Here is a 12,817-nt window from a genome sequence, read left to right as displayed (position 1 = left end):
CAATATTGTGATATGTTTGTATCATGTGTTCTTAGTGATCGCAAGAGTATCTTTTTAACCCCTTAATTCACTTGAGGATTTTACAATTACACAAAGAGTATAATAAAAAACGTAATAAAAATTTTCTAATTTTTAAAAAAAGACTTTGAAATTAATATTTTGAAATTTTAATATATAACTGCTGCCAACACATAATTTCCTTATTCTGCTAACTTATTTATTGAAGTTATTTTGGCAACTTTAAAAACTGTTTAATTATGAATATTATTATTACATTTATTAAAATTTCGTAATGTTTATTTATTAATTATGCATTAATAATATTATAAACTTGTTAAATATTAATAATAAATCTTTATTGTCAGTTGCATTCAAAAACTTCCATTTCCTTTAGCTGTATCTATTTTTAGATTTTATTCTTGATACGAAATAGAATAAATTGAATTTTGATTATCCGATCCGCTTAGAATTAATTAAATGCCGCTAGTATATATCAAGTTATGTTGTAGCCCCTAAGATCTCATTCAGTATTAAACAGCAGTGCCAGCATGTCATCCATGACAAGTAAGTTCAATGACTACTTAAAAATCTGTTCTTTATAATCTAAGAGCTCTTGATCACCAGATTATTGCAAAAACGTGCTTGAACAAGTTATTTTTGATCTCAAACATGAAAGTTCAAAGTAGCCGGGGAAAATGAGTAATATTAGAGAAATTACTCCTACTCCTCCTTCGAATAAATTCTTCGAATTCTCCTTGGCTTAAAGCCAGATAGTTCTCTGTCTTTGAACCGAAAAAAAATCAACGGAAAAAAATTGAACTGGCGCATTTTAGGAAAAGCTCTTAGCTCATCAGTCATTGAAGGATAAAATGGAGGACAGAAAACGGAATATATCTTCATCTTTTATGACATCTTGTAAATATGAAGTATTCTTTTTTAAACTTGCTAATACCTTTTTTTTAGGTTTATAAATTCAGGGGAAGTGTTTGGTTTTTTTAAAAATGGATTAGCTTTATCACTAGGAAGCCATTACATAATATTGAGATAAAATATGTTCCGATTTTCGAAAGTGAAATTTCCCTAGAATTATTAATCAAATTGTGGCAAAATATCATTTTTTAAATTTCCAAAACAAAAATATTTTTAGATTATTAATTTTTTTTATAATCATAAACTGGATATTGATCAATTTTGGGCATGGATAACTTTATTTTATTCTTATATTTGAGAAAGGACATTATTTTATAGTAAAAAAAAAATTAAGGAATAATTACATAGCTTTACTTCTGTGATCTTCACATTTTTTAAACTCGCAGTACTTGGTACAAAATTGGTTATACAATCTTGGTAAAAAATTCTATGACCTTCTCCAAAATTACAGGATAATAAGAAACGAATATCCCAATTTTGCAGATCAATCATATTATTTCCAAGATAAAAATATTTTAAGACCATTGATTTTTTTTTAATAATCACAAACTGGAGCTTACCAATTTTGGATAATGCATAGATAACTCCTTTTTATATTCTGATGTTTGAGAAAGGACTATTTTTTATCGTCAAAAATAATTAAGGAATAAATGCATAGCTTTACTTCTGTGATCGTCTAACTTTTTAAATTCGCAATACTCTTGGAATTATCGAAATTCTGTGACTGTCTTCGAAACTACAGGATATTCAGAAATGAATATCCTAACTTTGCAGAGATATACGAAAACAAAACAAAGTACAATCTAGTTCTTTATCGGAAATAAAAAAATAACAAATTAAAGTTTATATTCAATATAATTATAGGAATTCATAGTGAGACCTTCCAAAATCACGAATGATATCGAAGTGATATAGAGGTAATTTATACCATACTTTTTTCTGCATGTCTTTTACGAAACTTTGAAAGGTTACATATACGCGTGTGTGGCAATAGTCGATTTTTTTTGGGGGGGGGGGTGAACATTTATAAATATGTTGAATATAAATCTTCAATTGTTATTTTTGATTTCCGATGAGCAAAAAGGTTGTACTTTGTTTTCTTTTCAAAAACTTTTTTTTTCATAACCTTGTAAAATTGGGATAGTTATTTATGAATACCCTGTATATGTAAGTTAAATGTTTTGTAGTTGCATTATATAGGTGATGGTAGTAACGGAAACAAAGAAAAGAGAAGCAGCTGAATTTAAAATTCGCATAATGCTGCTTTACTTATCGACATAATAATTTCACAATTTGTGCTATTGATGTTACCAACTCTTACATCAATGTATCTAGTGAATTTAATGTTTTTTTTGTTTTTTTTTACACAGACAATTAAAATTTACCTCTACAGATGTTATCTGCAGAAGCATTTGGTATTCATCTTTGAATTTTTACTAGATGTTAGATCTGATTACCCCGGGGCTCTATGGAAATAAATTTAAACTGCGTTACACTAAAATTTATCATTAATTTTTTCAATAAAATAAACAGGTTCTTTTTGTTATTATGCAAGATATAAAAGATTATAAAACTGTGAGAAAATTTATAGATAAAATAATTTTCGAGAAATACGATGTAGTAATTTTTTTTGGATATTAACAAATATGAGCATTAAATTTTCCAGACATGTACTTCATTTTTTTTAATGCAATGACATTTTGGACAACAAAGAAAAGGACTGTAAGAAACAAATCATTATATTTTTGATATTTTTTTTAATCTAGAAAATGAATTCTACTTACCATAATTAGGTGTACCATTGAACGTTAATGTTGTTGCTGCTGTGTAAGTTTTTTCAACATCGTTTTGAACTGGATTTCTGGGGAAAAGACAAACACCACTTTTAAACATTTTTTTCGCCGATTTTATAATATGCAGAAGGAAACAGATTATGCATTTATTGAAATAAACAAACAAATATGGTAATTTTAAATGTTTTAAAATTACCATATTTTGGCTTATGTGACTAAAGTAATAAAAGGCCAGATTTTCTTGTTGAAAAAAACTAGGGAATATAAGCGAGCATAAAATGTCTAAATGTAAATGGATGAGTTTTGAATTACAAAAGAAATGCAAAATATTTATACAGAAAAATTTGTCTTTATGCTTAAAAGTATAACACTTATTTGAATAGCTTAAAAATACAAATATAATGTTTTTTCATTAAATACGTAATTATTAATGAAGTGTTGAATGAACATTTAGCCCTATATAAATAAGTAAAACAGCTATAAACCGTAAAATTACCCAGATATTTTACAACAGAAATGCGAATTACTTTTATTATTATTATTATAATGCGTAAATCAATTACAATTTCTTACATTTCATACATTTTGAGAGAAATTAAATTTTTTAATGCAACGGAAATTTAAAAAAAAGATGTTTATTAACAACTTAATTTAATAAATTTTTAAATTATCATTGATTTCAAATTATCTAATTAAAATATTGATGGGATAAATAGCATTATTGAAAATTAAATTTTATCACCATTACCTTGATTCACAAATTCAAACTTCTTAAAAATGTTTAAAAGATAATTAAATATTTTATTAAAAATATCATAAAAATAAAAAGTTATCATAAAAATAAAATAATGCGAAAAATCTAAGAAGTTAATATAGCAATTAATACTACTCAACAAGTTCATATGTATACTTTGAATATATTTATCTGACGGTTATAATTATAAAAATAAAATAAAAATTGTGATTTCCTGCTTTGATTTCGTAAAAGCAACAGCAATGTAACTATCATAAAATTAAAATAATTAAAGAAAATTAAACAGCATTAAATGCAACAATTAACATATCACTACAACAAAGTTTGTATGCTCGTATTTATTTAGTGAATAGTTGAATTACTATAAAAGAGAAAAAATAATTATTCCTTGAACCTGCCAGACAAAAAAATAAAGAAAAACAAAACAGTAGTATTTTCACTAAAACTCACTCGATTTACAAATACCAAGGCAAATATTTATAAAAAAACAAAAATAACTTTCAAGATTTTACGGTGGGAAAAGTTATACCTCTCTACTTCCAGAGATAGAACTGTCCCCGTTTCTTTTATGATATTCTGTACGTCCATTTGTGAAAGACCGTCAGTTATGTAGCCATTAACCATTTTGAGAAGATCTCCTTCTAATAGTCCTTGATGGTAAGCTTTGCTTCCGGGATTTACCTACGAAGAAATAAGTAATCTATCATTTTCGTCAATTTCAAAATAATTAACATACATATATTACGCTAAATGTGATTAAAATCACAATTTTCTGAGAATCTTTCTATCAATGGCTCACACCTTTATGATTTTGTTTTAAACCCATACTCCATATTTTTTGACAAATGTATCATACATCTTCTGAGTGTGTTTCTAAAAACTTTCCATTTATAAAATTTTCTACTTTTTTTAGTCTTTTACAAATTTCATACTTCATTATTTTAAATATTTTAGAGTGTCAAAATATATCATTCTTAAATGCACCACCAGATGACACCACACATATGGAATCGAAATTTATTTAAAATTAATTTATTAATTAACTATAGGGACTTGAATATATAGAAATATCACATTGCTCTAAGGGTGGGACAAACAAAACTAAAACAAAATTTTAAATCTTCAATTTTCCATCCTCACAAAGATGAAACAAGTCAAGCTAAATAAACTATGATGTTAAAAATAAAGAGTATCATGAATGGTCTAGAATTTTTCCGCACATTTTATAGCATAAATTTATATCAATTTCTCCAATTATGATCATGATAGCAAAACGTTGAAATGGCAGAATTTGAGAGTAGCGAAAAATTTGTCAGCTCTTGCAACAATAGCAACTTTGAGTCTCAAATGCAATTAATTTTTTTATTTTGTTCGTAATGAATAAGTTGAAAATAACCCAGTAAAGAGAATATATATATTTTTTTCATTTAAAATGTTTCATTCTAGTTATAATATGTAATTAAAGTCTTGCAGCAAAAAGATTCTAAGAAAACACACAAGTTAATACCAAACACCGGTTTCCTAAAAGTTAAAATAACAAGCAAAAATAAAACATTGATAAGAACGAAATAAATTGTATAAAATAATACTGAATACAATGTAGAAATGTAATTATATTTTAATGTTTACAATTATAAATGTTAGCTATTTTTTATAAAAATTTCAAAAAAATCAAAATTAAATTTAGCTGTTAATTATCAGTATTAAAATTAATATTGATATAATTTTAACTTCTGCAGCATTCATTTTCTAATACTTATAATTCTTCTTACTTCATTTTCTACTACTTGTACATTATTTCTACTACTTTCTACTACTTTAATTATATTTCCTGCTTTGTTGACGGAACTGTTTGAGGAAATGCTTCTTAAAATAAAATTTTGGATGAAACTTTTTGAGAAGAAATTAATGGAAGGAAATAACAATTTATTTCTATTCTTAGAAAAACAAAACATTTTCCTATATTTCTAGTTTCAAATTTTGCTGATGCAAACTCTACTTGAAATCCAATACACATTCCGTTTTATGCGCAGCAAATCGTAATTATTAATTTCACTTATCTGATGCATCAATTGAATTGTTGATTTTGATGTTAAAATCTAAACAACATAATTCACTTCCATTATAATGAATATTTATTACTTTTTAATCAAAAATTCCGAGAATTCTATGATGGATGAAATATATACCATGCTAGGTTAGCAAAAATGAAAAGCAAAATTCTATTCAGTCTCAAGTTATTTCTTTTGATAATATACATATACAATTCTTTTTTATCTTGATATATTTTTTTCGAAAAAAAAAGAAAGAAAGAAAAGAAAACACGCAGTTATTAATTATTCCTTTGAGACGCAAGCTCAGGGGCATTCTGTTACCCTCCGTTTTTCTCAAGGGACTACATTTAACTCAATGATTCAACTTATTCTCAGATCTATTTTGAACTCTTCACCTCTTGTGGTACGCCACAGTTTCTCCATAGTAATAAGATAGCAGTAGCCCTGCTGGCCTTAAATGGAACAGCTCACAGACCAGTTTCTGATTTTAAAAATGTAAGATAAAGATGCATGCTCATTTAGAAAGATTTCAATTATAAATCTAATCATTCATCATTTATTTTTTTCCCCAATTTATATTCCTGATGCATACCGATTCCAAGTGTCATATAGGTCAGGTTAATTAATAAGTTTGAAAAATGCAATAATTAACAATTTTGATTAATTATTTTGTTTCTGTCGTTTAAAAATATGGATATTTGGTAAGATTATTAATTACCTGAAGATCAATAGGTTTGTAAATTATAGGTAAAACTATTTCAATACATTGGTTAAAGGAATACTCCAAAATAATGTATTGATGTTCAAAATATCATAAGCTAACATTAACCGCTCCATATAATAGCAGTGATCAATTATTTACAGAGATTTCAACATCATTTTAGCTATTAGAATTACAATTTCAGTTAACATTAATTCATCTTTAAATGCTTTAATTCTTGCAAGCATGGTGATTTATTTCCTGAAATATTTATAACAAAGTTTTTAATGTTATGTTGGTTCATTTTTAAACCATTTAATGAAGACATTATATTTTGAAGCTCTAAAAATATACCTTAATGTTTTAAAATATATTAAATACATACTTTAACCCTTTCTAGGGCCGTGGGAAGTATGCTTCCCACCAAATTTATGAATCTTTATATGAAATTATGTAGGTTGGCATAAGTTCTGACAAATTTTTTTAGAAAGACAGAAACGTAGATGCTTTAGTTCTTTATCTCACACAAAATGATGTGTCTTGATTTGTTGCTTAATTATTAATTAATCAAATTAATTAATTAATAAAATTAAATTGATCTAATAAGCTAAATGAATTCCTTTTCTTATTCTAATTTCAAGCCTAAAAATATTTTAACATAATATGACTAGAAAAAAATGGCCCTTTAAAGGGTTAAAATATGGAAATCATTAATTAATAATTATGGTCAGAATTTCAGGAATTTTATTATTTTAATCAATTTTTCCATCATACATATATGTAATTATATCTCTTAATTTGAATTCTAATTAATTTCCTAGTTTTTATCTTAAATTAATCCATGTTAATATGATTCTAAAATGTTCTCTTAAGAACCAATTCCCAATATTTTTATTTAATTAATTCTAAACGCGCTCTAGAAAACTGACAACTTCTCCATTTCCACACTCAGACCTAAAGGATAAACATCCCTAATGTTCACAACATTCTTTTAAAGACATTCAAGTTTCCCTTGCCTAAATCGGCACGTGGCAAAGAAATACCTATCAAAATCTCATCATAAAATCACTGCAGGGACACATTTCCGTCACTTCTGACCTTGTATCGCGATGTAAACTGACACATGACTTACCGCTTTTTCTCTGTACAAATTATGATTGCCAGGGTGAAATAAATCAGAGTTAAATTTCGAAAGTTTCTTATCTTTGGAAACGCACCTGCTAAAATATGTTTATATACATACATTATTTATATAATAGAATAAACAAAAACAGTACTTTTATAAACTTAGATAAAAAATTTAAACTAAAATAAACCATTAACATAATGATTAAGCTAACAATTCGTTGAAATAAGAAACAGTATTGACCAGTTATAAAAACAAAGGATCCCAGAATATATATTGTTCACGGCCGTAAGATTCTCAAATCCACTAATGTACTCTGCATGGAAAATCATTAATTTTCATAGAAAGGAATGATGCTTCATATTTGTTACCAAGGTCCTCAAAAGTCACTAACAAGAAATATGGAGACTATTTCGTATCTTTTTTTCTTTTATAACATTTTGATGGAGTATTGAGCCTACAAGTTATCAAATATGTCGGCCTACGCTTTTGGCGCCTGACTGAACTAATCGGCTATCTGACCTTGGAATTTTTTTCACTTATAAAAGAAAGCCTAAAATGTTAGGCAATGAATCTGTAGGTAGTGAAGAGTGATTTTCTATCATGCCTATAAAAAAAATTTAGGACTATAAAATTATATTAAAATCAAAGAATATTTTCTAGAATACCTGCATGATATAATTTATTTTTCTATTGAAATGAATAAAAATTTAGTATTAATAAATTAGTTGCCGCGTGACTTGCCAGTGATTCTCACCTGCTATTAGATGGGTTCTTTTCTACTATAATTAAGTGGTAGAAAGAGGTGGTCTTTAAATTAGATAAATGATCTGAGCAACTTAAATTTATAAAACAAAAAGAGTTATCAAAAAGAAAGAACAAGAATTTATTATTAAATATTTCGTAGAAAAAACCTCACCTTTTATGTTTTTATAATAAATAATTCAATAAATTTAAACAACAACAGCTGTCAAATAACTTTTCTAAGACACTGAAGAAGTATAATATTTCCTTACGATTTTATTTTTAAAATACAGTTTTACATTCATTGTATTAAATTCGAAAATATACATGATTAAAACATATAATCATAATAATGTAATTGTTTTTCTTAAGGAATTCGTCCGTTGCTATTTCATGCAAGAATGATTCATACAAATTGCCGAGAACATATAAAAACGTTCAAAAGATTTCTTTCAATAATTTATATTTACAGAACATTTTTTTTTCTAACGAACATATATTAAACATACGAATAATGATTAGAAGAAAATTGCACAAAGGTTTTCTACAAATTTCTGGAAAAATTATCTCCAGTTTCAAAAACAATATTTTTTTTTTCAGCAGATCCAAAATAAAATTTTATTTCCGCTAATTTTAATTAAGATAATTGAATATTTTGATTTCAGTTTAAGAAATTTTGAGACTTAATTGATAGAATAACAGATTTCCAACTATTTTGCACTAATAGAAAAAAAAAAAATAGAAAAAACAGAAGAACTTCGCTGATGAGATTACAAAGAAAATTTAATTTATCCAAAATTTAGAACTGAGAAAAACTGAATGCAACAAGAGAAAAAAATTTAAAATTAGAAAGAACAATAAGCAATAACTTTTAATATTTTATAGTTTTAATAATGAGCATATCATTAATAAAAAGCAGAAGGTAAATTAAATAGAATAACAACTATTATAATTTAACATTTTTTAATAATTTTAAAAATAACAATAAAAGAGAAAATAATTTTAATAAACAAATAACATAGAAAACTTCAATTATAATTGTACAATAAAATTTCATCTTAAACCAGCTATCCGCAATTAACATTTGAAAAGTTTTCTAGTTAAAAAAACAAAACAGAAGAATTGTAGTAGATAGAGAGAACTATGTCTTTTTGAAGGAAAACATTGTACAGTAGAAAGGTTTTCAAATGAAATAAAGAATTTAAATTTTTTTTTCATTTATTATAAGTGAGGTTACAAAATACATTTATAGTTATTCAATAAAAAATCCACAAATAAAATAATTTTTTTAATAAACATTTTGAACTGTGAATGATATTTCAACACCATGTTAATAGGAAATTCAAAGAAACAGAAAAACGAATGTTCCTGTAATGAGAATTTGCATTAAAAACGATCGAACTTGCCGAGTTTCATTGTATTTGAAACCTATACATTTTCAGTAGTAATAATTTTCTGTAAAATCTTGAGCGACTAAATTCATGTACTAAATTCAAAATATGATTACAATCCTAACTAAAATGGTCAAAAATAGAAAGAAAAAAAACTTTGGATAATTCTATTTAGGATGATTGAATGTTTCGAAATTTTTCACGAAGCCAGAAAAAAATTCGATTTATGCACATTCATATTAAAAAAAAAAGAAAAAAAGAAAGAAAGAAAAGAAAAATGAAATAAAAAAAATGAGCCAAGTTCCACTGTATTTGAAACATATTTTCCTCTTTTAATAACTGTTTAGTTTCAATAATTATTCAATTGAGTTTCACACTTCAGTAAATTTTTACTTTAAATTAAAACAAATCAGTAAAATATCGATTAATATTTTATTTTAGTAACTTTATGAAAATATATATATGCTATGCATTTATTTTTTACTTTAAAAAATAATTAAAATTACAAAATCCTTGCAAAATTAATTTGCTATTATTCATAATTAAATGTTTAGCTAATGATTTCCTTACTTAGGGATAAAGGCATTTAATTATTAAAATAATTTTAATAATAACAAATCTCAAGCAAATATAACATTTAAAATTATTATTTTGAAACACCTTTTAAGAAGAATGTAACACAATCATTTGAATAAATAATTAATATTCTAACACATTATAAATAAGCAATTATTTAATTTTAATTTATTTACTAATAATTTTAGTAATTTATTGCAAGCACATTTTGTAAGCTTATTATATTATAAAATTTGTATTCTTTATAAATTTATTTCTCACATAACCTAACATCTTAAAATTGATCTGCCTGCAGCCCCCTTCAGCCCAATGACCCTAGGTAGCATTATCGAATATTTAGACAGAAACCTGCCATTACCTGTAATTACACAAATTTTTCTTCAGAATTGTCGTCCAGATGCATTAAGATCCAAAAAATGGCGGGGGTTTCCTCACTCAAATGATCCGAAAAAAAAAATATTACTTACTGTAAATATAATTGGAATCTTTGAGTACTTATACTTTTCATTCACTTCAGATCAGAAAACAAATATTTTTAAGAATGAACATTTTCCCCGAAGTTCTATATTAAAGAAATGCAAAAACTCACCCAGTCTGAAATTTGAAACAATTCAGATAAAAAATAAAAATCAGTTCGTTTCTAACTCGGTTTTCGTAAAGCAATCGAAATACCATTTACAGAGATAGGACATGTTTAAAACGATGCCTATCTGCAGACCAAATCCCATCAAGTATCCGGATTTTTTTTCTGCTTTAACAAATCGGACCACCAGGAAATGGAATGTCGAAATGATGCGCTTGACCCCTAGGGTTATCATTTCATGCGTAGAGTGGGGTGCCCGTGTTATTGCTTTCACTGGTTACGCTTCACTACGTGAAATACATCACTGCGAACCATAAGTGAAAGATGATTTAGAAAAAGTTGGTAGGTTTTGCTGAAAGGCGAGAAAATGGTTTAAGAACTGCTTCTGTATAAAAATTAATGAGTTAATTAAACTATTGATTTCATAGATTTATAGATCTCATAGTCTGTTCATAGATTGACTGATTTCATATTCTGCTTCAAAGATTTATTGTTTTCATTGTTTCATAGATTTACTGATTTCATATTCTGCTTCATAGATTTATTGTTTTCACTGTTTCATAGATTTATTGGTTTCATTGTTTCATAGATTTATTGATTTCATTGTTTCATAGATTTATTGATTTCATAGTTAATTTCATAGATTTATTGATTTCATAGTTTGTTTCATAGATTTATTGATTTCATTGTTTGTAGCCTCTATCTCAAGACATACTAAATGCATACAATTTATTATTGAAACATGCTCAAATGAAGATGTTTCCTTCTGTGAAAACCGAAATGTGGTACCGAAAATAATGTTTGTAAGGAAGGAAAACACAAAACTTAAGGGGAAAAATTAAAATAAAACTAAACCAGCGGCAATTTTTTCCTGGGTGCCTTACACTCTACCCTATTATGACGGTATAAATCGATTGTTTTATAGATTATATTCTTTATTATATATTTTTATTCGAAATAATTTCCTCAACAAATTAATTAATATTTATATTCAAAGTTAAGCCCACACATGTTCACTTTTTACCGGTTTCTCTCATCGAGTAAATACGAAGTATTAATACAGAGTGAATCAAAAAATCTTTTCTAGGTACAAAAATTATTGTAAAAAATTCTATAATCCGGCATAAGGTTATTTCGGTATATTGCAAAGAAGTTTACAAAGTTTTTTGAAAAACCACTTGCGTTAGCAAATTTTAATAAAAGCATTCGTGGTAGCTTGAAGAATGTCAAGGCGATGGTTGAATCTCTAAAAATACTGTCCAAAATTTTGATTATTACAGTAGACACAGCATCTGAGATCCTAACTTTGGATATATCAGCATCTGCAAATGGTGTTGCAAACACTCTATCCTCTATGTAATCTCGAAATAGATACTGAACAGTAATGGCAGATTTGAAATCATTGCACTTTTTCCTTCGTTGGTGCTATTTTGATTATAATCGAATGTAAAATCACTATGGATTTAATGGATTGATAAAAAAATTAAAGAACAGAATAATGGATTGATAAAGAACAGAAAAAGAATAATGGGTTGATAAAAAATTAAAGTGATTTTACAATCGAATGTAAAATCACCGTGGATTTAATGGATTGATAAAAAATTAAAGAACAGAATAATGGATAATGGATTGATAAAGAACAGAAAAAGAATAATGGATTGATAAAAAATTAAAGTGATTTTACAATCGAATGTAAAATCACTATGGATTTAATGGATTGATAAAAAATTAAAGAACAGAATAATGGATAATGGATTGATAAAGAACAGAAAAAGAATAATCGATTGATAAAAAATTAAAGTGATTTTACAATCGAATGTGAAATCACTATGGATTTAATGGATTGATAAAAAATTAAAGAACAGAATAATGGATAATGGATTGATAAAGAACAGAAAAAAAATAATCGATTGATAAAAAATTAAAGTGATTTTACAATCGAATGTGAAATCACTATGGATTTAATGGATTGATAAAAAATTAAAGAACAGAATAATGGATTGATAAAGAACAGAAAAAGAATAACGGATTGATAAAAATTAAAGTGATTTTACAATCGAATGTGAAATCACTATGGATTTAATGGATTGATAAAAAATTAAAGAACAGAATAATGGATTGATAAAGAACAGAAAAAGAATAATGGATTGATAAAAATTAAAGTGA

The 12,817-nt window shown here is 26.0% G+C and overlaps 1 protein-coding gene across 3 annotated transcripts in view; it reads right to left on the bottom strand.

The window, feature by feature from the left end:
* Positions 1 to 12,817, bottom strand: part of LOC129962589 (mucin-2-like) — a 120,182-nt gene that overhangs the window by 36,556 nt on the left and 70,809 nt on the right. For all 3 annotated transcript variants that reach the window (XM_056076390.1, XM_056076391.1, XM_056076392.1), the window contains exons 2-3: positions 4,007 to 4,158; positions 2,715 to 2,791 (exon numbers count right to left, since the gene is read on the bottom strand). In XM_056076390.1, the coding sequence (XP_055932365.1) occupies positions 2,715 to 2,791; positions 4,007 to 4,158 (229 nt within the window). The remainder of the gene's footprint in view (positions 1 to 2,714; positions 2,792 to 4,006; positions 4,159 to 12,817) is intronic.

Source organism: Argiope bruennichi, chromosome 3 (genome assembly GCF_947563725.1).
Source record: "Argiope bruennichi chromosome 3, qqArgBrue1.1, whole genome shotgun sequence".
Lineage (NCBI taxonomy): Eukaryota > Metazoa > Arthropoda > Arachnida > Araneae > Araneidae > Argiope > Argiope bruennichi.
This window is presented reverse-complemented; position numbering and strand designations above follow the sequence as displayed.